Here is a 26,893-nt window from a genome sequence, read left to right as displayed (position 1 = left end):
GTCAGCTGAGAGACGCCATTATCAGTCCACCTTTAGTTTAGGCTCATTGATGTGTTATTCTGAGATTTTACTGTTATCCCCACTTACATCTGTTTGTCTGTTTCCAGTTGATGGAGGCTATCCACAAACAGGAGGAAATCAACTACAGACTCCAGGACTACATTGACAAAATCATCGTGGCCATCATGGAGTCCAACCCCTCTATCCTAGAGGTCAAATAGACGCCATCCTGACCAAGGCAGCCAGATGGGCCACTCAGAGGGACTGAAGGAGCTGTTAAAAAAATTCTGGAGACTTGGCTAAAACAAAACATAAACTACTAAGATGGGAAAAAACTATTTTTTGCAACATTTTGGTGAGGGGGGAAAAGAAAGTAGTCATCCAACTCCCCTGAAAGAAGAATTGCAGATTAATAAGTCTATGGCTGTCAATGAAAAATAAGCTATTTTTAGGTAGATGTCCCTTGAATCTGAGCTAATTAGTGTGTGTGCATGTGTGTGTGTGTGTGTGTGTGTGTATGTATGTATGTGCCCTCCTGAATACGCTTGGGTTCTGGTGACTTCCATGTATTTGGCTAGAGGGACCTGAGATTCCCCTGTTAAGTGTATGAATGTGTAAATGTGTACATGAGGTCAATATCATGAGGAGAAGAAATCCCCTTTCCAAAAACAGTGTCAGTGTTTGAGAGATGAAATTCAGACAATGATACCTGAAAGCCTTAAAGCAAAGGTGATCTAAGTATTAATTGATTATACATATCAGCCATGCCTCAGTTCATTCAGTGAGCTGTTGCTGGGAGGGATTTTGTGTCGGGTGTGTTCTCTTGAATCGGGCTGAATCGTGTTTTAACCACATGACGTGTTTAAGCCGTATGAAGCACCGGTTGAAGAAGTAGTAGCCACTGCTCTGTTGAATTTGTCTGTGGCTCTCTTAAAGGTGTTTAAAGCTTGCTGTGCTGCTCATATTTACAGCGTGTCCTGTCCTTAAAAAATAATTGGACTTCTCTTTCCAGTCAACCCAAGTGAGGGACATTTCCAAGGGTCAAGGATAAGAAATGCCCGGAGGGTTTGTGTGGTGTGTGTGTGTGTGTGTGTGTGTGTGTGTTTGTCCAAATGTGTGAAGCGTTTAACATTCCCTTTATGCTCTGTGTTGCTTCAAGGTTTTGAAAAAGCTTGGTGCCTCAAGGAGGAGTAGCAAGAATGACACCTTAAAGGAACAGTGCACCCAAACCAAAAAAAAAGATGTCTTCCCACTTATCCATAGTGGGAATTATCTAGTTTCTGTGTGACTTGACGAGGTTTCCATTCTGTCTCCCTTCACCCCGTAGAGCTGGATGGATATTCATTTTTTGATTTCAAACCGTCAGTAATGTACATGTGAATGAAACATCTCTTTTGAAACATTAACACAGTGACTCGACATAATCCACAGCCCTCAAGGGTGAAGAGTTGCATTGGGAAGTATTTCCTGCTGAAGGACACTGACAAACACCTATTTATCTGCCCCCAGTTTGTAGTTTTTGGGGGTTGATAGATACGGTTTGCTAGTACCGTGGCACTGAGAGGCAGGGGAGACCACAACGGACTGGAAACCTCACCAAAACGCACAAACTATTTGGATGTCTAGGCGCACTTGTGGAAATATCCTTTTTTTTTTGTCTTTTGTATTTTGGGTGCATTGTTCTTTTAATTCTTGTATGCCTCGGGGTCCAGACAGAAGGAACTGGGTGGTTTATAATTTGCTGCATCTCCATTTATTTTTACAATGAAACAGGGTCCCAGAGTTCAGGTGGGCTGGAAACTTACAGTGGAAAAACACTGTATTTCCCATCACTCCCTCTGGCGATTAGTAGTTTTAACACCTCTGGCATTAATGTCTTGATACTGACTATTACACTTGTACACTACAAACATAAGACTTAAGCCTAAAAGGGAATCTCTTGAGTGTTTTGGGAAATGTAGTGTTTGTTTTTTTTAAGCACAGCCCACCTGATCCCGGTGTTCTCTTGCTGAGTGAAAGTGATAGGGAGCAAGCTGATCCAGGTTACCAACCATTTTTGCTGCACAAGTGAATTACTGTCAGCGAAAATGTTACAGAGACTGAAAAATGCTGACATTTGATAAGTTGTACATGAAGTAACAAATGGTTGTACTTTGCACTATGTTTTGTTTTGATTTCAAAAATGTATTTGTCAATAGAAGGAAAAAAAAGGTTACTTGTGAAGGGATGAAATCCTAAAATAATGATAATCGTATATGAAGATGAAAATGATTGAGCACGGGAGCTGCTGCCACAGGCACACGGATACACAGTGTGGGCTGTAGCTGCAGACATCCTACTCATATTTAAACATAAGAAAAAAAGCATTGCATTAAGAAGAATACCATATAGCATCTGAGATACATGCTCATAAGCTGCAGCCATATGACAGAGTATTTTACTAAATTTCAACATATATTTTCACCACTTTTTTTTCTCAGCCATCTGAAGTTGAACTGAGCTCTTTAGCTGACTTTAGAGAGTTTTAGCTGGCCAGTTGCATCTTTTTTCCCACAAATTCCAGAGCTGATATGAAGGCAGACACAATATTGAAGAGACTGTAAAGCTTGGTAGCAATAGCGTACAGAAAGGACAGCAGATTTTGGTGGAGGGCAGATAAAACAAACCTGATCTCCCCCTGTTGGAGCAACATCTACATTTTCGCTGTTTCTGGAGAACAGCAAAAGGACAGAGGGACTGATGTTAGACTGATACTCGACTCATCATTGCTGCCTGGCCATTTCTCAATTCTCTTTGGGGACATTTTGGACATTTCTCCCCCACATAGAAACTGGACATACAAGTCTGACTTAGATTCTACACATCCTGTTGGATTTATAGTCGATCTTTCTTGTTGAGGGGTAGTTGTCCTCTTGAAAGGAGGATGAACACAGCATGGCGATCTGCACCAACACAGCACTGGTATGCTAAGAACTAATGGTATTTTTCACCCTGTTCACCTCAAAGTCTAGCTCACTGCTCTTCTTCACCTGCCACTCCATGGAAAATGGCCTTGGATGTAAATGACTTGTATATGTAAAGTTTTTTCTACCCTCCTTCTAGATTCTAGGTATTTTTATAGTCAGAAAAAAGGAAGAAAAGTGTTCTTTTTCTTGTCTTATGCTGAGAAACAATTGCCTGTATTCTTCTCTAGCATGTAGCGTGTACAGTATCTGTTGGTTTCTCTCGTTTCAATCACATGCAGATATTAATTATTGGACACGACGACGGCAACACACCTTTGAGTAATGCTCTGTTCACTTCTGCTGAAAATAAGTTTGTACATTGTTTCTGGTATTTTATTTTTTGGGGGATTCACAAGGGGAGATTGTAATTCACAGCATCATGCTCTTGAGGGAGAATTTATGGAATTAAGAGAAATGTTTATAGCAAAGTTATTATATTGTCTCTGGTTGTGTGCAAACGCTTGAGTCTGACAAGCTCAAAATGGCTGATTGTCCAGTGAGGTCATTGCACTCTTCCATAGCGCTGATGTTACCATGACCTGTAAAAGGGCATTGTGATTTTTAGATATGGCAGAGTCTGCAGTTCCCACTGTTGTCTTCCCAGCTGGAGTCAGGTACTGCATGGAACCACTCATTTTTACTGTATATCACTGATTCAGTAGTTTGACAAATCTTTTTGACTGACAAATCCATATGCTATATACATCAGTGGAGTTGTACCTGTTAACTTGTGAGACCTCATAATGACTAAAACCTCATATTCAGGCGTGCTGAGTATAACTTTCTGCCTTTTAGTGTGATTGGAGGTTTTTCCCAATGGAGGTAATGCATATTGGTGAACTATCTGCAGTACAGCCCAGTGACTATAAGAGGAAACAGTATGACACACCATTCAAACATGGCCAGAGTAGGCAATACTACAGATATCGTATTTCTCCCCTGTCATATTTCAGTGTGTCTGGCTCTGACAGATAGCTTGAGAAGTAACAGGACTGCTACCTGGATGACTAGACAGTCAGTGAGACCACAGACCTGTCAAAACATTCCCTTTCAGCAGGGCTAAACTTGATTCAGTGGAATTCTCTAATGCACTTTAACCAGTTCCAATTTCTTCATTTTTTTTTAACCCCTGCTTTCAAAGTAACCAAAGACAGATGTTTGACCTTTAACTGACAATTCTATCCACCAAGTAATCCCAAAAGCTTTCCTCACGTAATGAAAAAGAAAGCACCGGACTCAGCTTTCAGATTGCCCTGAAAAACTGGCCCGCTAGTCTGAACACTGTGCCTCTGTGTCTCAAACTTTGCCTCTAAAATAACCTGATGAGCCCTGGGAAAAGCACTGACCATGTGACTGTCAGTTTGTTAAATTATAATTATGAAATCTAAATTGTGTAAATATGAATTGTCATATTTGTGATTTTTTTCTTTCTCTCACAGTCACTTCCAGTGTCCAAAGAAAGTTTGCTCAAGGCACAAACATCACTACTGGAGTAGTGCATGGCTTGCCATTATTGTGACATGGGAAGATAAAAAGAGAATATTGTAGAAAACAGAAATTGTAAAACTTGAGTTTATTCTTATTTTCAAAAATAAATGTATAAATTATAACAGTATTGGTTACAGCTGTATATTATTTTTGAAGATCCCCAAAAGATGTAATCCTAATTGTTACTGGGGAATTATAATTTCAAGTCATTGTAAAAAGAGAAAACATTTAAAGGAAAACAGTGGAAGTAAGATTAGGGAAATAAATTGAATAAAATGACCATGTTTGGTTTCCTCTTTTTTCTTTTTCTTTTCTTTATTTTTCATATTATCCTCTGCACCACATGTATGCATATATTTATATGTCTTGGATCCAGAGAGAAAAACATTTGGTAGCCACGGGAAAAAAAACAAAACAAAACAATGTAATGTCCTCAGAATCAGCTACTTTAACTAATTCTTCTCCATATTCAACAAATTTTTTTTTTTTTTTTTTTTTCAGGCTTGCACTTATTTTTACATAAACATGTGTTTGATTTTACCAGAGCAATCTCCTGGTGTCAACACAAGGAGAAATAACAGCTCATCTGGTAAGTAACTCCAAAGGGCTCAAGTTGCATTTTCCCCATTTTGATCTAGCATCTGATCAATTCTATTTGATAAGTGTAATCCAAACTGAATCTTATTTATGGTAACATATATTCCAAACTCCAAAAATGTATATCCAAACTAATTTGCACATTTATGAAGACTTTGGAGTAGTATAATTAGTGCCTCAACTGGTTCTCCTTCCACAAACCACTTTAATTCTTCATTTAGGTTTGCAACAACATGTTACACAGCGCAGTTTCTACCTCCACTGATTAGGCAAACATTTTTGGAGGCTTGAAATTTTATGCAAATTTAACCAATACCATATTTACTAAAATAACTACATGTTGCTACGTGGTTACTGGTTATTGGATTGTTTTCTACACCAGGGCTGCCCAAACCTTTTCATGTAAAAGACACCAAAATAGATGTGCATTAGACCCATTGACCGCCTCTAATAAGCCCTCCAACTCATAATATTTTTGTTGTTAGATATGACTTTGTATGTGACTTAAAGTGTCCCTACTAAAGAGTTTAAGACTGAATTTGTATGCACTCAAGATGTTAAGTGTCTGTGGGGTGGAAACACCTCAGTGCCTCTTTGTGGTCCCGGGACCTCACTTTTAAAACCACTGCTCTACAGTATTGCTGCACCCTGATGTGTTACATGATGAGCATGCAACAAAGTGCAGATCATACTTTTTTAATGTTTTGGTTACAAAACTGTCTTGTATGTGATTTGTACTTGTACAGCACCCAAACGAGTTCCTGTGTCTTCCTCCGCAACCCTGTCCAGCCCCAGAGCATCTGCCCCCCCTGCAGGCTGTGAACATGTACTACAGCAACCCTCAGCAAAGCCCTATTAGACTATCTAATGTGTTTAGAGGTGTTTACAAGGACAACAGTGACAGAGTGATAAAGATTTTGTCCAAATGCAATCCAGCTCACTTTGCATGTGTACAGAATAGCTGAACATTACAACGAAAAGATTTCCCGGTGTTCATAAAACGTTGGCTTCTTGAATGCACCATGTAGCCTACCGGACAAAAAAACTACCCCGGAACTCTTCTTATGTTTCCTCGCTTAGCACGGTCATATTTTGATGGGACGCACAAAGGAACATGCGAGCGCAAAGAGGGATGTTTGGCACTATTTTCAGCGGACACACAAACCTGCAACTTTCACTGGGAAAATAAACACAGAAAGTTATAACGACCGTAACTTATATCCATACTGACAGTGTAAATGCCTGAAATGTACGAGAGGCTAGTTTAGTTTGGCCGCATGAGCTAACAGAAACCTTAAGCTAGGTTTCAGAATCTGCCACAATAACACAGGTGTGCGCTCGTTACCTTAAATGTCGACTGGGCTTTTTTTCTTGAAACCGCATTATTTCAAAAACAAGAGATAAAAGCATGTAGCTGGCACCGTGGTGGTTAACGGTACCGTGTCGGCCATGGAGTCCCTCAGCACAAACACTGAGGTGCGTGTAGCGGTGGCGCAGTGTGTCCGGACCCTCTCCGCCTCCAGGGACGGCACAGACATCGTCAGCGCTCTCCAAACGCTGCACTCCTTCCTGGACGAAGGAGCAGGGGCTGCAGCCGGGTCAGCTCAGGGGGCAGAGTTCAGGAGAGCCCACTATACCCGCACCCTGCAGTTCCTCATCAGCAGCATCAACAGTGACTGGCCGAGGCTCCTCACAGCAGCCCAGCGCACACAGTTATGGGACGGCCTGTTCCTCCGAGGTCCTCCGGAGCAGGCTCTGCTGGTGCTGATGGAGGGAGTAGGATCACTGAGGTAAGGTGGTGATGGAAGAGAAAGAAATGAGACATCAGCCGCAGGTGGTTCTCCCTGCCTTTCTGCCTGTTCACTTATCCCTCTGTCTGTGTGTCTCCAATGCAGACCTAGTACAAGTCTGGACCATGTGGTCAGCGTCACTGAGACATTCCTTCAGAGCGGGCGTCTGGCTGACCTAATGTGGTCCTACTGTCAGGGGGCAGGTCCCTCCGATTCCCCCCAGCTCCGAGAGACCCTGTTGGGGCGTTTGGTGGCCCTGCCGGACCTCACTGCCAACAAGTTGCATCTCAACAACAAGCCTCTTTTTCTTCCTCAGCAGTACTACCCGCTGCTGGCTGCAGAGATGCTCACCGCGCTGGAGCGAACCTGCCAAGCACTCAGAGGTGTGCAAACAGCTGCTGAGTTTCAAGTGGTGTATTCCTCATATCAAAATGTGTTGCTGTGCTGTTGTAGCTGGTCTGGCCTGACACTCTATTCTGCTACTATCTCTGGGTTGTGTTTGTGGATGATGATGATGATGATGATGATGATGATGAATAAGATGAGGACAACCTCTGTCTTGCCAGCCAGGCAGGATTTATTCTTTTAAAGGCTGTGTTAAATACAATATTATCATTACAGCAACTTCAGCTTAGCGGTTTTAGCACATTTTAAGACACTATTGACAGGAGCAGCCTTGTAGTCTTACCTCTCATCAGCACGGCCCACCGTGACTGAGGAGAATCGTGCAAATCCACAGGAAGTGGCATCACCAAAATGTCAGAGGTCGCACAACAAAAAATACAGTCATCGAAATAAAAGCTCCCCAAAATAAATATAAATAAAAACAGTTATATCCATGGAAAAACTGCAAAACCTGAGCAGGACTGGGGGGTGGATTACTGGTGAAATATAAACCTGTTAGATTAATACATCAGTTACACTATCAAAATTGCCCTTTCTGACCCTGTGCAATTTGTCACTTGTATTTTTCAACAGATGGGAAAGACTGCTCCTTGACATTTGTGGCACAGACACTCGGAAAAGTGTGTATCCAGGGGCACAGTGGTGAGTTGAATAACATTTGGAGCAGCTGTACCTCAGATATGACCTAACTACAATTACCCATGTCCACACTGCCACTGATCCCAACAACACATGCAAACAAAAAGCCAGAAACTCTAAATTTAAGGCATGGCCACAAATTTGGCTGACAAGCTTGTTGACTGTATTTTTTTTACAGAATACAATGCAATTTTGAATGCAGCAAAAGCAGTAAATAACATGCACACACATATTACTTGATGTTATTGATTGTCAGTGTTCACTCAGACTTCTCCACCTGCTCCTGCGTCTGTTGTCTGTCCTTACAGGGTTGGTGCTGGCAGTGATGGCTCCTCGGCTCTCTGTCTGCACATGCTCAGACATGGTGTGGCAGAGGGTTTGCTGGAAGCTGCTGGAGAACGTTCCGGAGCGATGGTTGGAGAGTGTGCTCACTGGATTGGTGCAGGTTGTCAGCGGGTAAGATGTCGATATTGATAAGAATACGTAGCATCCCCTGTCAGACTGTATGGGCAGTGGAACACATTTAACACATCTGTCAGGTTGCCTGGGTGATGCCAGCGTCTCTCCTCTGTGTTTTTCAGGCCTGATGCTCTGGGCAGGATCATGGGAAATCTAGTGTTGAAGAATAAAAAGGCCCAGTTTGTTGTGACTCACAAACTGCTGTTACTGCAATACAAGTATGAGGTGAGAACTTGACTCATAGCCTGTCAGTGTATCATGTGGTGAAGCATTTTTTAATTTGTGTAACATTTTGTCACCAGACTCGAGTTTTGAGAGTCCTCATGGGCTATCTTGCAGCAGACAGAGAGCGAAGACTGCTGATCATCCAGGTGAGCACTCAGTGTTTGTTTACCACTTTACTGATATCCCAGTATGAGCAACTGGTTTTCACATGCATTTGTGTCTGTTCTCAGGTCTTGCGGTCACTGTGCCAGGCTTGGGCCAACCCCAGTGCAGTGAAACACACACCTTTAGAGCAGCAGCTATATGTCAGCAAGGCGTTACTGCTGTGTGTTGGACTGCTCAATGATTCTGAGCTACAGGAGCTGCGCCCAGGTACAATTCCTATCACTTTTACCTCGACTCACTCAAAATCAACACAGAAGTCACAGTATAAATGATCAAGAGTCAACAACCATGATAAAGCACACTCTAGCCATGTTTTTGCCAAGAAATCTTATGTGGTGTATCATAGCTCGTGAAAGCTTCATATATCCAAAAGACAAAAATCTATTTCAGGTTGACAACCGTGTGATTTTTTAAAAAATTTACTCAGTGGATTTTAATGCCCCTAAGTTTATGGAAATTACTCAGCATATAAAAAATACAGGATCTTTTATCTTTAACCTGGACTAAGCAATTTCAGAGCCTATTAATAATACTGAAACTAACCTGTGCTTTATGGAGACTTTTGTCCTGCTAATTATATAAACCAACACCAAGTCACTGCACCCAGCCATTTTGCTGTTTTCCTCCTGTTCTCGCTGTTAAATTCCAGCCTGGCATGTAGCTCTGCCCACTTCACCCCCTCAACTCTGAAACTTTGTTCAAAGTGTCTCTGTGTCTTATTTGTCTGATTGTGACAAATAATTAGTCACTATTGTGCCTCTCTCTCAGAGCTGCTCCAGTGTTTGTTGGGGGGCATGCAGAGCCACCTCGACAGCAATGTGGTGCGGATCAGGCATATGGGCATGGTGGTGGGAGAGTGTCTGAGCTCCCGCATGGACATTAACGGGATCAAGCTCAAATTTGAGGTACACATAATCAGTTTGGAAGATACATTACTGTGGAATGAGCCACTGTTTTGGTGTCTGACAGTTGTGTAGTGAGAGATCATTCCCTATGTGGTTTCTGTTTAATTCATTATTGGATTGAGATGCCATTTTTGAAATGCCAAAACATTTCCAAAGAAAATGTAAAATTACGAGGCATGTACATGCCAGATTATGAAGGTTGTATCTGAGTATTGTATTTTGCTATTTCATAGTATCAGCAGGATGAAGAAACACAGGAGCTGCTCTCTCTGATGACTCCCCTCACTGAGGATCAGCCAGAGCCTGCATCTGTAAATGAGTCAGTGAACATTGATTTGGTGTCACTTTGATAAAACCCACACAATACCTGGCTCTTTTCTGCCCCAACTTTAAAGATAATAGGAAGTTTTTAGCCTGTTGGTCAACTTGTTAAATGATGAGAACATAGACGCCAAAATCACCCATTTATCCTCAGTAGATCATCTGTTCTGATACCAACATTTCAGCACTATGTTACACTATGTTGAGTGATAAATGTCTTTTAGCATTATCCCAAAAGTGAGAAAACAACTTGATGCATCTCTAAAGCAGAACGGTAAATGATCTTAAATAATATACAGGAAAGTCTGATTGTTATGTGTTGGAGATTGGTAATGTCAACTTAGAATATAATAACAAAGTAATATATTGGTTTGCACTACCAAGGACTTTGATTCCTGCTTTGACAAGACATGAACACGGTGGCAGATAAGAGATTGTGTACAGCTAAAAATCATAACGAATGAATACTTGGTTACTCACTTGATTTAGTTCCGAAAACAAACCTGGCAAAAAAGCTATATTTTGTTGATCATATTTCATTTTTAATTTTGATGTTCTCATCACTTAATGGGTAAGTTAGCTGACAGGCCAGTCTCCCCAAGAAACTGTTGTACTTCTTTAACTGATGCTCTGATTTTGTCTGGTTTTACTTAATGATATTTCTTTTTTTTTCTCACCTGCAGAATTAATTCCCCTGAAGAATCCAAAGACGTTACTCCATCCTCTCGGGATACATCATCCCAAAATAACTCGACACCCCAGCCATCAAAACCCGACCCAGACTCTGACCTGGATAGGTAAGGATGAGCTCTGTCACGAAATGAGCAGCGCTAATCCCTTTTGAATATAATGTGTCAGGGGGGTTAGTTTTGTGTATGACGTAAAACACCTCTATAGGTGTAGCTTTAACTCCAAGTGTCTTCCTGGCCTAGTGATGATGAGCTCGCTCCGTACGATATGTCTGGCGATCAGAAGATGAGCAAAGCATCCCCACCTCGCTACCTCCGGGACTGTCTTGAAGGTAGGGCTCTACATATTTAATTTAATCGATTTCCTTGATCATCTGATGCAGTTCTATTAAAAGACTCGGCCATTTGATCAAACTTATTATCTATCGACCAATCCAGCCTTCATTTCCTCTGATGATGCGGTGCGTGTGGAGCTCAGTCTGAGAGCTGCTGAGGGTTTGGTGAGGAAGAACGTCTTTACAACCAAGGAGGTATGACAACAACTCAGAGCCATTTCTGCGGTCAGTCTTTGGCTGTGCATTTTATTTTTTATATTCCAATCTTTTAACTTTATACCAATTGTAAAATGATACTTTATTGAATTAAACTACATTTTATAAGACACTCTGGTAAGTTATTTTATCTGTAACACCAGCTCTTATCACTTTAAAAAATAAAATAAAATCAGACCTGACTGGTTTGGTTTCCCCAGTAGAAACAGTTCCTGTCAATATCATGAAATCAATGTGGCTTTAAGTGGTTTTGTGCCTTGATAACACTAGAACAGCAGTTTTAATGTTTACTATGGAATTTCTTGTCTTTTTTTCACAATACTGTTTCATGTTGCAGTAACGCTGCTATGCTATGTTTACCATTTTCAGATCAGTGTCCAGCTCACTAAGGTGCTTCTCCACATGGAGGATAAATACAGCATAGCTGGCTTCCTGGCTCTCAGACAGGCTACGATGGTGGCCCTCACTGTTACTGACTGTGTCCCTGTAAGATCCTCCAGCTGTTTTCCTTCTCCTATTGATCACCAGCCAGCTTTATTGTAGTGTTCATATTTTTAAAACATTCTCTTTGCTTTCTCTGACAGGTGACCCAGTATTTGACCACAGAGTTTTACTCCTTGAACTACAGTCTTCGTCAGCGGATGGATATCTTGGATGTGAGAACAGCAGCTATTTTTTTTACAACAGCTGTTTGCAGTCTACAGCGGTTTTGCTGATTATTAATTGCTACAGGCAGTGTAACGATGAAACCTGTTATTGTTTTGGTCTATCAGGTCCTTGCGCTGTCTGCCCAGGAGCTCTCCCAGCCAATCACTGACAAGGGCGATCCATCAAAAGGCTCTGCTCTCACATCTGATTTGACCCCATACCCCGGCAACAACCCTGTGCACTGGCGACAAGTGGTAGAGAGACGGATTCAAAGCAAGACCAAGCGCCTCAGGAAGGTACTTTGAGTAGTCTTTAGCAGCGCAAGTGAGCTTTTGTCTAATTATTAGTTAGTTTGCTGTTTTTATTGTGAAGGTGTGTTGCGGGGCTCCTCAGTCATTTCCGTTGTTGCTATAGGGCGCCACACAGCCTCCAGCCAAGGTCACCCCAAACCGTTATGCTCCTGTTGCTGGGCACTTCTTTTTCCCTTTGCTCAAGAACTATGACAGGTTTGTTCTTTTAATGCAGATGTGTCAATTTAAAACTTATGCAACATAGTTTTTATGTTTTAGTTTGCAACGCTATTGCTCCATCACTGAAATTAGCTTTTTGCTTTCTAGGCCTCAGGCGACCTTTGACCTGTTGGGCAGTGATTATCTGGTACTGGGCAGGCTGATCCACACCTTGGGCCTCCTCATGCATCTAGCTGTCAACGCACCGGTACCGCCACCTACTTATCAATGCTACTGCGGCCTCAAAAATCCACTTCAGTGTCACTTTGTGACACTTACATTGTGCATAAATCTGATCTGTGTTTTCTTACAGGTGGCCACTCAGATGGGTCGTGCTCTGCTGGACTTTGTTTGGGTGGTGCGCTACCACACTGATCAGTAAGTAGAGCACATATCAACAAACTGCATTAAAATGTGTCTTTGTGGTCTTCAGAGATGCTGTACTGAAATGTTCTTAGCAAGCAGACAGAAATAGCTGCAGTTGTTTGTACATAAAATATTTTTTATCAGTAAAATTAAACAGGTAACAGTATGTTCTTATGTTAGTCAACCCGGCAACAGACTATAGAGCCTTTACTCGCTGATTTTCCGTTTCAGCTCAGTCTAAAATGTAACCTGAAATCTGTCTGTTTAAGGATGGTGAGACGAGGGGTCCTGTTCGCTGTGTGTGCTGTGTTTCTGAGCATGCCCAGTCACAGCCTGCTGGTGGAGCTCAGTGATCAGCTGCTTGAAGCCAGAGTGTGGCTGGCAGGTAACTAAACAGTGCTGCTCAAAAAAGATGACGTCACAAAGCTTTTTCAGTCATTTTAGTTATTCAGATTTTCAGTGTAATTGAAAAACCCTGGTTGTATTTTTTTATGAGCTGAAAATTATGCTGTGTATTTGTTTCAGTTAAGCTATTACTGCACCAGTTGCTTACAATACTGTTGAATTAAGTGCTTATGCAGGAGTTTAAAGTGATAAACGTAGTTTAAATAGGTAATTAAAGATTATTCCAAAATATGTATCTTGTAAGTGTGCTCAGGCCGGAGGCTTCACGTGCATAGTGTGAGTCCATCAAGGATGTTGCATCAGTGACCCACATGCGTACACACACAAACAGCTGGACTGAACATTTATGGGAGACCGATGAGGATCCAGGATGTCCTGTCCTGCACAGACTAACCATGACGTGACTGACTCATCATCACTTAAGGATTGAAATCACACATTCACATTGCAATGGCATGGGAGTTGAATGACTGGGCCAGATGTAGAAAGTGATATATGAAAAAAGTTATTTTTGTTTGTGTCCAAGATTTGTTCTTATTTTGTTGGTACCCATTAATTTTTGGGATTCACCAGTGTTTTCTTCTTTTTTGGTTTTCTCTTCGAAAGAGAAAATTTTAGGTGTGGTCAGAAGCACTCTTACCAAGATAAGAAAAAAGCATTCTCATTGTTACAGTCCACAAATCATTTGTCCAGCACATGGACAAATACATTTTAAAACTGAACATAAAAATGAGTTAAATGAATATCAATGTGTAATAATATTTCGATTATTTTTTGTTTTAGAGTAATTATAAGGGTTAGATTATTGAAATAAGAATACTTTAATGCGGACATTTGAGAGTTTGTTGAAATAACAGCAATAAAGCCTATAGAATACAGCAGGCATTAAAACAGCATCTGCATAAATGAATTTTAATGGGTTTTTTTGGTCTGCATTATAATACTGCATTGCAGTTTTGTTTTATTTTTTTGTGTATTTTGGCTTTTTCATTTTCCTGTAACACGACTAGTGACACTCTGGAAAATCATTTTTTTTTTTTTTTTTTTTAAGTTCATTTGAGCACCAGTCAGCCAATTGGGGTATTTTTTTGTACCCAGTACAACAGCTGCACTTTTATAGTGTTTAGGGGAAATTACCTTATGCTGTTAAATACCACCAATATGCCACCAGTTTACAAACGGGTGGGATTCATCATTCAGCACAGCACGGTAAGAGCAGATTTTGATAGTTAAGAATGTGTGAAAAATAAGAGAAAATCAGAATGTTAAAAAATAGAATGTTACTGCATTTTGTCCATTGAGTCTCAAACACATACTTCTGTGCTGCTCTCCAGCTAGGAGTGCAAAATGTGTACAGAAAAAGGCAGGGATATGTCTGTTCAGCATTTTGTATTTATTTTCACTTTTTAATTGTGGCTTATACTCTTGTACAGGCATTGTTTACCACTACATAAGGTTGCTAATAATATTCTCTGTTGTATTTTGTTGTATCAGACGTGGCTGAAAGTGACGCTGATGCAGATTGCAGGAGCCTGGCTGTCCAGAGTCTGGTCCTGTTGGATAAGAGCCTGAGGAAACAACTAGATCCACAAGCCCTGGACCTGAAGTCATGATCACAGCATCAATAATCACAAATTAAAAAGAGCTTCAGTCGATGGGGCTTTAATGCACATCACTCCATTTGCACCAGTCCTTGCCGAGCCTGGGGACCGGAGTTTTTAGGGGATGGAAATGATGTGTGCCACCCCACCGGATGCTTGCTGGCAGAGGGACTGGCGGATGTGGATGATCCTGGACACTGAAGGATGTCCTTCCAGCCTAAGTGCCTGCTGCAGGTGCTGCCCGACTTACTACATATCCTGGAACCAAAGGAAAGAAGTGTACATGTCTATGCACATACACGTGCATATTGTGTATTATGTTCACACATATACATTCAAGTATATCTGTATATGCCCATCATACAGTATACTGCGTGGAGTATTCAAAGACAAGATGATTATGCCATTATTGTCCAAAAATAATATGTATGTTATGAGGATGTCCTTTTGAACCTTTTTCCTGTATGGGAACATCTCTCTGTACTGGGGATGTTTGTTTACAAAGGACATCCTGTGAATGGTCACATGCATACACAATAAAAATCCTAGTCATCCTTCCTCACAGTGGTGTAAAAGGAGCATAGGTGTGTTATTGTATGTCTGTTCCCAAACAGTTGAATATTTTGGAAGATACATGCTGTGTGTTTGTACTTTTCCTTAGTTTAAGGCCACACATTACTCCTCACTCCCCTGAGTGTTTTCTTCCCTATTGAGAGATGAGCTTCAGGGCTGAGACTAGGTTAAAATAGGCTATAATACAGAGGAGAGGCGGATGTGTTGTTATTCTTTACTAGGACAGCAACAGGGAGCCCTACCACATCAGTGAACACTTAATCGAACAGAAAAGGAATGTCTTCATCATAGTCATTGTATCATATGGTCAGAAATTATTGCAGCATACTTATGATACTATAATGTGCACTTATTAGAAGCTTTTTAAAGATGTAAATAAAATGCCATTTTGATAGCATAACTATTAAATGTGTCAGTCATTTCATGATAAATATAACATTGTTCAGGTGGATTAAATCTGTCAGCGATGTGGCTTTGTATCTGCTGTGTCTCTTTTACATTACATCATGTGCGGAGAGGGCCAGGATCCTGCAGGTTTTCATCCCCGCCAAAATCTACACCAGGTGAAATGACTCTGCTCTCCATGCATGGATGTAGATGATTCCCCACCCCGTTATCACAGCATGATGCGCTCGTCTGCTGTTGAACGTGCTCGGCTTCTGTTCGGTGTTTTCCGTGACTCCGCCTCCAGGCCAGCCCTCCCGTTTGTTGTCAGGGGCAACTGGAAGAGACGCTTTTTCCTCTCGGGAGTGGAACGCAACACAACACAGGATTTTATGATCGATGATTTCTGGTACAAGTTTAAGCAGCTGTAAGACGGCGTCTGTTGGGTGGGTCTTCAGATATGTGATCATACTTTGTATTCAGTGTGCAGAATGGTTGGTCTCCGCTCCATGCCAGTGCAGCAGGCTAGCAGTCAATGCTAGCGTAGCTAGCTAGCCAGTTGGAAAATGCCCTCCGTAACATCAGTGGATTAGAGAGCGTTGGCTAGTTAGCCGATTAAAGTTGCTGGTAACTAACATAGTGAAACAAGAACTAACTAATAGCTAACGTTATCAGTATGCACCCGTGAGACAAGTGAAACAATAACGATAAGTTATATAATAAAATGTGAAATGTTGCCATATGGCGATAGATAGCCAAGGTTAGCCTCTCAGTTAGCATGTTAGAGTTAATTGGCTAACTTGCCTAAATTGCTAGCCACATAGCTAATAGCAGGTATAAATAGCTGGGCAGGGACATGAACCTGCGCAACAAATACAGCAGTGTTTTGCGCAGTTCTTTTAAAGCAACAAATTATTCAAAGCTGCGTTTTACAGAGATTGAAATGTCTTAGGCACTAAACATACATTCATAATATGTGGTAGGAAGGTAACGTTAAGTGTCAAAGCAATAAATGCCATGAAAAATGAAAAGAAAAAAATGTGTAAGTTTCTGCCAAGCTCATGTTCCTTCCTGGGTGTCACTCTCCAGCAGAACACTAGGGATATGGCGGTGTATTTTGACCACCGCATTGAGGCCCCTGAGTGTAGTGAGGTGCCCTCTCAGGTGGCATGGCACTCCACTCTGCCTGTCCTGGCTGTGGCATCAAGCAGCTCCACCTCTGGAGGCAACGTGGACCTCTACCTGCAGCAGGTACAAAGCTCCTCAAGAACCAACTGTTCACACTCTGTGGAAGTGTATTGTTGCAGTAAGAAAGTGTACTGGTTTGGCAGTGTTCTTGTGTAAACTTGGCCGCTATGGATACATGATGGAAAAATCAATACCAACCGACATCCATGTGTAATCCTGCCCTTTTGTTGTCATAATCAGTGTGTTATCATGCATACTGTTACACTCACCTGTTCTTGCTTGTGCAGTCAACTGTGTGTGAAAACTACTGACCACTAGCCTAACAGAGCTTGCTTTAAATGAAATCATTCCTGTTGTCTTGTAGGGAGAGTTTGTGGAGAGCTGCCATGTGAACCGTCCTAACCAGCCCACAGTACTGCGCTGGCACCCCATCAAGCCAGTGCTGGCGCTAGGCTGGGAGAATGGAGAGGTGCTGCTGCTGACACATCCCTCTGGAGATCAGACAGTCCTACCCAACACACATAACGCCTCCATCACACTGCTGGAGTGGAGCAGCTCTGGCAGCCGCTTGGTCACCGGGGATCAGGTGAGAGAGCAGCACGAACTGCATACACAGCAACTCCAGACATTCATAACTTGTGGATATGTTGGTGAGCCTCATTAATATGCATGACGAATGTGCATACAGTCTCATAATACCTGGACCATGTCTGTATAACTGACAGGACACAAGCCCTGGGGCTCCTGTGAGGCTAATCCAGGAAATCTGAAATTTGAGAATTGTTCCTCATACAAACTTTTCATTGGCTTGACCTGCTTGTCTGCTTGACTGTGTGAATGTACTGTGATTATTTAATGGTGCAGATGGGTGTGCTAGCAGTATGGAAGCTAGATGCCAGAGGGAGACTCCAGGGAAACCATCTAGTGAAGCATGAATACAACAAACCCTTAACATGCTGCATCTTCAGGCCTGCCCCACCTGGCGAGTAAGTAACCATGATGCAATGCTCAAAGTTAGCTATATTTCTGTGTAAACCCTTGGCAATGAGATTGTGTTCATTTCACAGTGTTCATGCATTTACTCATCAATTTTACAACTTGTATAGTATTTTTTCAGTTGCATTTAGTTATTTTTCAAACATTAAGATAATGCTGTGTCATCTGTGTTTAAATGCCAGTCTATGTTGTCGCTGACTGTGCATACTAACTGTTACAGTGATGTGGCAAAGCTGGCCCGAGCATCAGTGAGTGGAGATGAGAGTGCTCTAGACAAGTTCAGCTGGAAGGGAGCACCTCTAAAGATGGGCCCCCAGGAGGGACTTATGTTCTACGTCAGCACCACAGATGGTAAGAGTTTTTGTATGATTTATTATTACATCTGCTATGTAACTGTGATTGGTGCTCATTGACAGACTTATCAGATATCTTGGGGCAGCCAAAGTTTTTTTGATTGCATCTTTAATCCCATGTTGTGTCTTTGTAGGTAAGGTCTACAGTGTGGATGAGCGTGGTAAGACCAGTGCACTTCTCAGTGTGGAGGGCTCCATCCTGAAACTCTTCTACCATGAGAAGAGAGAGGCACTTGCTGTGATCACAGAGACCTTGATGCTGTCGCAGTACACGCTGGGACCAGAGGGAGGAGCCCAGGAACTCATGAAGGTATACCAAAACCCTGAAAGATCCAGTGCGGGAGTAATTTACTGTATACCCTGTTTTTTGTGTGGATGTTTTATTTCTAATCGTGTACTAATATAAAGGCTCTTTAGAAAGCAAGCCTATAGAAAAAGTCTTTTTTAAAAAAGACATTAGGAGCCTGACAGGGGTGATGACCAGTGAACTGCTTACAAAACCAAAGATGCGGCACAACCTAATGAGTGTTTTATTGACAATGTTTGATATATGTTTTAGTTCTCAGTTTTGTTTTGATTCTGCTAATTTATTTTAATTTAATTTTTTCTCATAACAGGTCAAGTTGAGCAGCAAGAGTGGGCAGAATACAGATATTGTCTGGACAGAGAATGGCCTCCTCATCACAGCGACAGGGGAGCAGGTCATCAGGTCAGTGTACACACACAGGTACACATGCAGACCAGCACACACACATTTGGAACTAGAGCTTACATTCTGTCACCATCACTCTGTAGGCTTTGGGACTTGGAAAGAGATGACAACTATGTTTTGTCTCTTGACGAGACTCTGGGGTTTGAGAGAGGAGAGATCATCAACTGTGTTTCATACTGTGCTGGAAAAGGTAAGTAAGAAGGAATTATCTGTTGCTGCAAAATTACACATCACTATGAATTCAGTAGTTTGCTATTTATGCCACTATCATCACCATTTCTTTCATTTTTGCAAATTAAATGTAACCTCTCTTTCTGTGACGTTAAATTGTCATGTAAGATTCACCATGAGTTCACTAGAGCTGTCTTTTTTCATATCCAGTTTTAAGTTGCCATTTCATTAAGTTAACATAATCTTAGAAAATGAATTTTTAAAGCACATTCTTGTGGATTAGCAGGTTCCAAGATGTTCTTTTACTATATTCTCAAAACCCCCTGTAGAATCTAGGTCTCTGACTATAATTACCAAAGTGCTGATCTTGGTGTGCTTTTGAAATCTTGTTTCAAACTTCAAGAGATCTTTTTAGCTTTGACTGACAAATGTGTTCTCCCCAGAAATCCTGGCAGCTGGCACCAGCCACGGGCGGATAGCCATGTGGAGGATGGTGGTGCAGCCCGGTAGCAACAGAAATGACACCAAGGGCCAGTGGAAATTACAGACGCCCACTGAGATAGAGGGAAATGTCATTCAGCTAAGGGTACTGTTTGGAGCTGCATCTACAAAAGCTAATACTAACCAAATCATTACATAGTATAACATATTGATTTATTTATTATTGTTGTCTGCTGAGGAACTTCAATGAACCTTTATATTTCCAGTGGGGCTCCAGCTTGAATCTGCTGGCAGCCAACAGTTCAAGCACCGTGCTGATCCTGTGTGAGCATGTGATGTCGGCCCACTTCAGCCAGCAGGTGGCGGCGGTGCAGGTCACCCCCTCCCAGCTCAGCATCGCTCAGTACAACACAGGAATGCACCTTACTCTCCAATCTGACATACACATCAAAGGAGTCTGTGTTACCAAGGTAACCTGGAGCAAATCTAGAATTGGTGTTACTCTGTATCACTCATACAAGACAGTTGTCCTTTAGCTGAAAATATTAAAGGTCTGTATCCAAGGCCTTACCCGCATAGAGACAAGTAATAATATAAATGTGTGCCATGTTCACGAGATGTGTCTTATCATCCTCATAGGACTCAGTGACAGTGTGGAGTGGCAAGCAGGTCACTGTGTATGAGCTTGCAGGAACAGCTCTTCGCAACACAGGTAACTCATCTATTAAAAGCTCATTGAACAGTTTTAACAGTGACATGCACATACATGACACCTCTGAAGCTGCACTGAGCCCCCCATCCTTCCTTTTCCTGTCCTCTCCTGTCCTCTCCTCTCCTCTCCTCTCCTCTCCTCTCCTCTCCTCTCCTCTCCTCTCCATGTTTTCCTTGCTCTGCTGTATAACTCTTATCTTCCTTTTCATTTCTGCACATCTTTTATCTCCTTCTCCCTCTCGCTGATATCCTAGGATCTTTCCCATGTGATTCCCATGTGGTAGCTGTGCATGATGAGAACCTCTACACTGTGGAACCAAACAGGGTCCAGGTCCGAACGCCACAGGTCTGTTTTCCCATCCAAGAACCTGCTAGCCAGTTTTCACTCACCGCTTCCTACGCCTGTTGAACAGATCACCTGAGTCACCAAAACATGTTTTCCCCTCTCTGCTCTCCAGGGCACAGTGAAGCAATTACTGACGTTCTCCAAGACTGAAGGCAACCCTGTGCTGCTCAGTGTGTGTCAGGCCTACCTGGTTGTCGGCACGGACACAGCACACATCAAAGTCTTTGACCTCACCAGAAGGTATATTGTTGATATAGGATGTTGCTGCCGCTTCCTTAAGGCTGTGCTCACACACAGTGTTTTTTTCCCCTCTTTTCCCCCAGCTGCTACAATCTATTTTTATATGGAATCCTATGGGAAGTGGGTATTAAACACTCAGAAAGCAGCTGTTCTTAAAAGAACAGCCAAAAAGCACTGCCACCTGTGTGATTTTTTTTTTCAGTACAAGAAAAACAGCATATGACGTCAACTTCTTCTTGTTATTTTATTTTTCCATTTATTTCATCACAACAAGAACACTGGAATATCTGATATAAAGCTCCCTTATGCTTACAATGTGTCAACATCTTCAGCAGCCATTTTTCTTCTACAGCTCAAAATATGCTTGGCAGTGCAGTTTCTCTCAGAAAGAAACCGTGGCAGCTGAGAAGAAATGCCGTTTGTGAATATGGCCTTAGTAAAAAAAAAAAAAAAAAAAAAAATTGAAAAGAATGTCAGCTAATTTCCAAGCTTCTAAACAGTGTGTTTGATGACATGTCTTTGTTGAAGGTACTTTTTTGTGCGACAGTGCCAGGGTAACTGTGTGTCTTCACAGAGATGCCAAAGCTCATTGTAATGCGAAGAACCTGGCAGACCAGATTGCCAATTTGGGAGCCCTGAGATCCGTTAAATGTAACGCCAGTGGCAACCAAGTCAGCATCCTAATCTCTCAGGTGAGTGGACAACATACAACTCTCCCAGTCCCCATTCTGAAAAGTATGGTGTGACCAATTTGCCTTTTTGAAGACCAACATCGTTATTTTTGTATTAAAGTTGCTGATTGCAGCAGATTTCTGCTGATCTTAACACCTTTAAATTTGGCCATTTTCATCCCACAAAATTACAAGGATCCGCTGTATTCCGAAAATATTATTCCTGTCACTGTGAATACAACGTTTAGACCACCAAAAATTCATAGAAAATGAAATTCTTTTAGGTGTATGGCAGCTTAAAATAAAATAAAATAAATATTCATTGCAGATTTTGCAGGTTTCATGTTGGTGTGATCAATAGAGAATCTCCATTCATAATGGAGGGCCAGTATAGGCCCAATATGTCTGCTATGCAATCTGTTGATGTAACTCTACTGTGAACTCTACTGAAAAGGAAAGGTAAAGCTTGATTGCCAGTATAATCAAACCTTGACGTCATTCTTGAGACAATATCTTTTTCCTCTCAGGTGAATGGACGGCCTGATCACAAAGTGTACTTCTATGACCTCGAGATGGACACTGTGACACACTTTGACTTTTTCACCGGCAGGCCGTCCAGTGGTTTGTCACAGCGGGAAGACAGTGAAAGGTAACTTCAGATGTCTTTGTCTGCATTTCTGCTCTGTCTGCTGGGAGTTTTGTTATAAACATGTATTGTTCTGTGTTTCAGGCAACAGTTCCAGGTGACAGAGCTCAGCGGTCGCTGCCCTATATCTCACTTCTGGGATGAGAGCGAACCTCGTCTTTTTGTTTGTGAGACAGAGCCGATCAGCTCTGAATCCTTATCAGCGAGTCACTCGGATACGGTAAAAACCATTGCATAACATTCAGTAAATTAAATAAATAAAGCATGGCGCTAACACTAAACGTTCATGTTCATGAAACTGTATGGCTCTTTGGTAAAGAAAATGCAATTAATGCAGTAAACAACATGTGTTCTTGACCCATAATAATAATCAGTGCATTATCAGAGTACAGTAGCTGTATTAATCTCAACAGCTGGTGGATGTTGAGCGATTATAATAAGATTTAAGTGATTTCCAGTTAAATTACTTATTCCTTGTTCTTCCTTCTTCCTGTTAGGTGGACATTTCAGTGGTGACGCTCTTCTGCACTCAAGAGCATGGACTCCTCCTACAAGACTGCTACCCCAAACCTGCAGGCCTACAGGCCCTCCTGGCTCTGGATGTGCCCTTCTATTATTTCAGTTGCAAGGTAAAGTCAGAGGATACTTTCTTTTTTTGTTCATTAGGGTTTTTTTGCATTACATGGGGTTTGGGAATTCATTTAAATTTATTCCTGTTTTTTTCCCATTATCATTCTTGTTTGTAGTCCTCTCTAAAGCTGTCATATTTCATGTGCATGTCTCTCTGTGTGTTTGGTTCTCATTAACACACCCCAGCTATTATTTCGGAGGGGTGGTGTCTTTCTACCAGAAGTAAGTGTCGCCTGCAGTCACGTCCTTAGTCTCCAAGACTTTGTGCATTGTGCTGCATTTGAGCAAAACAACAACAGCAAAAAAAAAAAAAAATTAAAGCTGCAAGCAGCGTTGGGGGGCCCTCGCACCGGTGCCGGTGTGCCACGATGTTTGTGTCATTGAAGCGCAGACAATTCATCCATTTTTCCCATTTGTAAGGGTATTTTTCTGTGCTTTCAGTTGGAAAGAGTTTTGGGCTTTTATTTTGAAAAGCCTAGGATGTCCTAGTGTGTGAGTGACATGAGTACTGCGCTAATACATGAGTACTGGTAGCTGTGTCATGATCACACCAAAATGCAGGCAGACAGAGAAATCCACATTCAATCCAATGGAGTAATCGATAAAAACCCACACCCGTTTGAGGTAATGCTGCTCGGACATCCTTTGAGTTACAGACGCCATTCGAAGTTTAAACGAGACACAAGACTCGGCTCTATAATTCTTGTATTTACACGATTTTGCTATCTTTTACCGTTTTTGAATTATGGCAGTTTTAGTTTGACTGTTTTCTCTGCTCCCGCTGACGGTTTATAATGGGTGTGTATTGCGGAACTGTCCGTTGCCTAGAGTGAGTCACATGAGCGGGCAGAGTGCAGAGGAGAGGACACCAGGGTCCAAAATGTTGGAAAAGTCTTCACAGCGGCCACAAACTTGTTCCAATTTAAAAATTAATTTCATATTTTTGTAGGAATTTTCGTCCTCTTTCGTGTGGCATAATTTTCAAAGCCGTGCGACGTTTACTGTAGACGCCAGGGGCCTCATTAGCGCCAAGTGTGCGCCTCTTCACGCCAAACTCCATGGAAAAAATGGCGTTTTTGTTGCAGCAACGCCGACTTTGAGGGCTTTTAATTTAAAAACTAAGGCCGGAATGACGAAATCCCGAACAACTTTTGTTCAGCACTGTATCCTCTGTCGTGTATTAGCTTTTTGAGCCGCCACGATTTACGGCCTCGGAGGAGATAATTTTTGAACGACACGAAATTTCGGGCGTGACTCTTACTTTGAAGGGCAAATTGCGGACTTCCTGTTGGTTTTAGGTGGGGGGGGGCAAGTGCGTGAAATCTCGGCCTTGATGAGACCTACGTTTCGGCGCTGGTTTGGTCTTTCTATCACTTTCCTGTGGGCCGCAGCGCCCAATTTAGTGTGCCTAGGTGGCGCTAGCGAGCCCATTTTTGCACTTTGGGGGTGCGTTTTTCCATTTTATTGAATTTTTCACCAGACCGGACGTGCGTGCCGAATTTGGTGAGTTTTTGAACATGTTTAGGGGGTCAAATTAAGCGTCAAAGACACGTAATTCCAGCAAAAACAAAACCAACACCAGCAGATGGCGCCCTTAGCATGTCCTAGTGTGTGACTGACTTGAGTACTGGCAGCTGCTGCATGATCACACCAAAATGCAGGCAGAGAGAAATCCTCATTCAATCCAGTGGAGAAATCCAGAAAACCCACCCCTGTTTGAGGTGTCACAGCTCGGTCACCGTTTGAGTTACAGACTTGTTTCAAAGTTTAAACGAGTCACGAGACTCAGATCTATAAATCTCCCATTTACATGATTTTGCTATCTTTTACCGTTTTTGAGTTATGGCAGTTTTAGTTTGAGAGTGTTTTCTGCTCCCTCTGAGCTCTTACAATGGGTGTGTATTGCGCATTCCTGAGGCAGCTAGAGTGAGTCACATGTCCAGGCAGAGTGCAGAGCAGAGCACACCAGAGTCAAAAATGTTTGAAAACTCTTCACAGCTCCCACAAACTTGGTCCAATCCACATCAAAACTACATATTTTTGTAGGAATTTTTGTCCTCTTTCCATCTGCATAGTTTTCAAAGCCGTCAGACTTTTACTTTAGACTCCAGGGGCTTAATTAGTGCCAAAAGTCAGTCTCTTCCCACCAAAGTCCATGGAAAAAACCGAAGTGTTGGTTTTGGCCACTCCGACTTTGAGGGCTTATAAAATCCAAACGAATCGAGTAATGACGGAGTTTTTAGCAACTTTTGTTCAGCACTGTGTCCTCTGTCATCTGTTAAATTTTCAAGCCGCTGACACTTACGGCCTGGGAGGAGATAGATTTTGTTCAAAGCGGAATTTTGGGCGAGAACGTGATGTTCAAACGCAAATTGCGGACTTCCTGTTGATTTTAGGTGGGGGGTGTCAGCGCGTGAATTGTAGGGCTTGATGAGACCTACATTTCGGCCGTGGTTTGGTCTTTCTAGCGCATTCCTGTGGGCCACAGCGGCTGTCTTTGTGTGCCTAGGTGGCGCTACGGAGTCCATTTCTGCACTTAGGGGGTCCGTTTGTCCATTTTATCAAATTTTTCGCCAGACCTGGCCTGCATGCCGAATTTGGTGAGTTTTGGAGCATGTTTAGGGGGTCAAATTAAGGCCGAATGACACGTAAGAATAATAATAAAAAATAATTCAGCGCGCTCCATGAAATCTCACTCCAAGGTTTTTTTTTTGTTTTTTTTTTTAAGTTGACAGCTCTGGTAAGCTATAACCAAAATAACTTGGACCATTTTATGCTGTGTGTGCGTTTCATTCGTTGTTTATAAAACGGGTGCTTCCCATCGTCAAATGTGTCTAGCTGCGCCGCGTTCCATGCCATTGTAAAATCAGTGTAACCCACTGGCAGACCGCACCACAAAATATCCCTAAATGTCAGACCTTGTTCTATCATTATTAAAATCTCAATTCAACTCCAAATTCAATCCAATGGAAAAATCGATCAAACCCACACCTGTTTGACCTTACACTGCTCAGTCATCCTTTGAGGTACACTTGATCAGATAGATAGATAGATAGATAGATAGATAGATAGATAGATAGATAGATAGATGGCCGCAGTGTGAAGTGTGGGTGGAGAGGAATCGGGGTTGTTGCATGGTGTATTACTGCTCTGTGGTGGAGCTCAGTGGGGTTAGGTGTGCGATGGCTGGTGATCTTGGCTACTGTGTGTGTGATTTTTACCAGCTGTTCATGTTAGTGTTGGACAGCATGAGCAGGGTGAACAGTACAGGAGGATGGATTGAATGATGCTGGTATACAGTAGTGACAAAAAAATGTGTTTTATTGTACTCCACAATCCAGCTGATGGCCGATCAAGTTTCAGCCTGTATGCTCATTTGCACATGTGTGCATGCCTGACTGGCAATTCACCAAAACACATTAGCACAACCAACCCCCACAATGCTCATTAGCACACCTATACAGCTGGGTTAGTTTAAGAAAACAAAAGAAGGTTCTTGAAAGCCCCACCAGCAATCACTCAGAAAAAAGACTGTTTAAAATGAATTACAAATCATTTAAACACTGCAGATCTGCTCAAAGTAACCCTGCAGAACCTTGTCATACTTTTGGATTCATGTCACCTCTGTTCCTTCAACAGTAGACCTACATTACAAAACAAGCGCTTAAATATCATCCTGATAGTCACCTTGATGCCCAAAGACATCACACAATTTTTTTTTACTGTGCATGTTTTTTAAAACCACTACTGAACTCGGCCTTTTTAAATCAAAGCTGAAGACCTATCTTTTTAAATTGGCATTTTAATTATAAGTAGCATAGCTTTTTTTTAGATTCACTCATTGTTCCTTTTCTGCTCCTTTTTGTGCACTTCTGGCAGGCTCAAGTTATCCTGCAGCACTATAGCACTTTCCCCTTGATTGTTTTTATACTGTTTTTCTTACGTATTGTTTCTATGTATTATGTATTGTTTTTCATGTATTGCTTTTATGAACTGTTTTTATGACTTAGTTGTAAAGCACTTTGGGTACCTTTTGGTTATTGTAAAGGGCTATGTGCGTGTG

At 41.9% G+C, this 26,893-nt stretch overlaps 3 protein-coding genes across 5 annotated transcripts in view; all 3 read left to right on the top strand.

Annotated features, from left to right (window-relative positions):
* The window catches only part of rab11fip3 (RAB11 family interacting protein 3 (class II)), a 39,491-nt gene extending 34,718 nt beyond the window's left edge, over positions 1-4,773 (top strand). For both annotated transcript variants that reach the window (XM_030078219.1, XM_030078220.1), the window contains one exon: positions 108-4,773. In XM_030078219.1, the coding sequence (XP_029934079.1) occupies positions 108-221 (114 nt within the window). In that variant the 3' untranslated portion in view covers positions 222-4,773. The remainder of the gene's footprint in view (positions 1-107) is intronic.
* A 1,425-nt stretch (positions 4,774-6,198) lies between these two features.
* telo2 (TEL2, telomere maintenance 2, homolog (S. cerevisiae)) lies at positions 6,199-15,770 on the top strand. Its single transcript, XM_030078221.1, has 20 exons — positions 6,199-6,880; positions 6,986-7,263; positions 7,859-7,927; positions 8,233-8,380; positions 8,506-8,608; positions 8,686-8,754; positions 8,839-8,980; positions 9,542-9,678; positions 9,912-9,997; positions 10,683-10,796; positions 10,932-11,020; positions 11,127-11,218; positions 11,609-11,725; positions 11,824-11,895; positions 12,013-12,183; positions 12,302-12,393; positions 12,505-12,604; positions 12,710-12,774; positions 13,032-13,147; positions 14,662-15,770. Exons 1-20 carry the CDS (start codon positions 6,540-6,542, stop codon positions 14,778-14,780), a joined length of 2,520 nt encoding a protein of 839 aa, XP_029934081.1. The 5' UTR covers positions 6,199-6,539; the 3' UTR covers positions 14,781-15,770.
* Positions 15,771-15,919: 149 nt separating this feature from the next.
* The window catches only part of ift140 (intraflagellar transport 140 homolog (Chlamydomonas)), a 33,423-nt gene continuing 22,449 nt past the window's right edge, over positions 15,920-26,893 (top strand). Inside the window, exons 1-17 of one of the 2 annotated variants that reach the window (XM_030077764.1) lie at positions 15,920-16,171; positions 16,818-16,976; positions 17,278-17,499; positions 17,778-17,899; positions 18,130-18,260; positions 18,397-18,572; positions 18,880-18,971; positions 19,058-19,164; positions 19,589-19,731; positions 19,853-20,056; positions 20,226-20,298; positions 20,552-20,643; positions 20,756-20,883; positions 21,458-21,575; positions 22,082-22,203; positions 22,285-22,420; positions 22,698-22,829. In XM_030077764.1, coding sequence (XP_029933624.1) covers positions 16,830-16,976; positions 17,278-17,499; positions 17,778-17,899; positions 18,130-18,260; positions 18,397-18,572; positions 18,880-18,971; positions 19,058-19,164; positions 19,589-19,731; positions 19,853-20,056; positions 20,226-20,298; positions 20,552-20,643; positions 20,756-20,883; positions 21,458-21,575; positions 22,082-22,203; positions 22,285-22,420; positions 22,698-22,829 — 2,145 coding nt within the window. In that variant the 5' untranslated portion in view covers positions 15,920-16,171; positions 16,818-16,829. Of the gene's footprint in view, positions 16,172-16,814; positions 16,977-17,277; positions 17,500-17,777; positions 17,900-18,129; positions 18,261-18,396; positions 18,573-18,879; positions 18,972-19,057; positions 19,165-19,588; positions 19,732-19,852; positions 20,057-20,225; positions 20,299-20,551; positions 20,644-20,755; positions 20,884-21,457; positions 21,576-22,081; positions 22,204-22,284; positions 22,421-22,697; positions 22,830-26,893 lie in introns of both variants that reach the window. The other variant, XM_030077763.1, reaches the window with a different exon arrangement.

This window comes from Myripristis murdjan, chromosome 19 (assembly GCF_902150065.1).
Source record: "Myripristis murdjan chromosome 19, fMyrMur1.1, whole genome shotgun sequence".
Classification (NCBI taxonomy): domain Eukaryota; kingdom Metazoa; phylum Chordata; class Actinopteri; order Holocentriformes; family Holocentridae; genus Myripristis; species Myripristis murdjan.
The sequence above is the reverse complement of the archived record's forward strand: the minus strand, read 5'-3'. Positions and strand labels throughout refer to the sequence as shown.

Bases quoted from the DNA above. Each gene is read 5' to 3' on its own strand.
- telo2 (XM_030078221.1), top strand. From the start codon at position 6,540: ATGGAGTCCCTCAGCACAAACACTGAGGTGCGTGTAGCGGTGGCGCAG. The intron at 6,881-6,985 runs GTAAGGTGGTGA...TCTCCAATGCAG, and splicing joins GAGGGAGTAGGATCACTGAG to ACCTAGTACAAGTCTGGACC. The intron at 11,021-11,126 runs GTAGGGCTCTAC...CGACCAATCCAG, and splicing joins CCTCCGGGACTGTCTTGAAG to CCTTCATTTCCTCTGATGAT.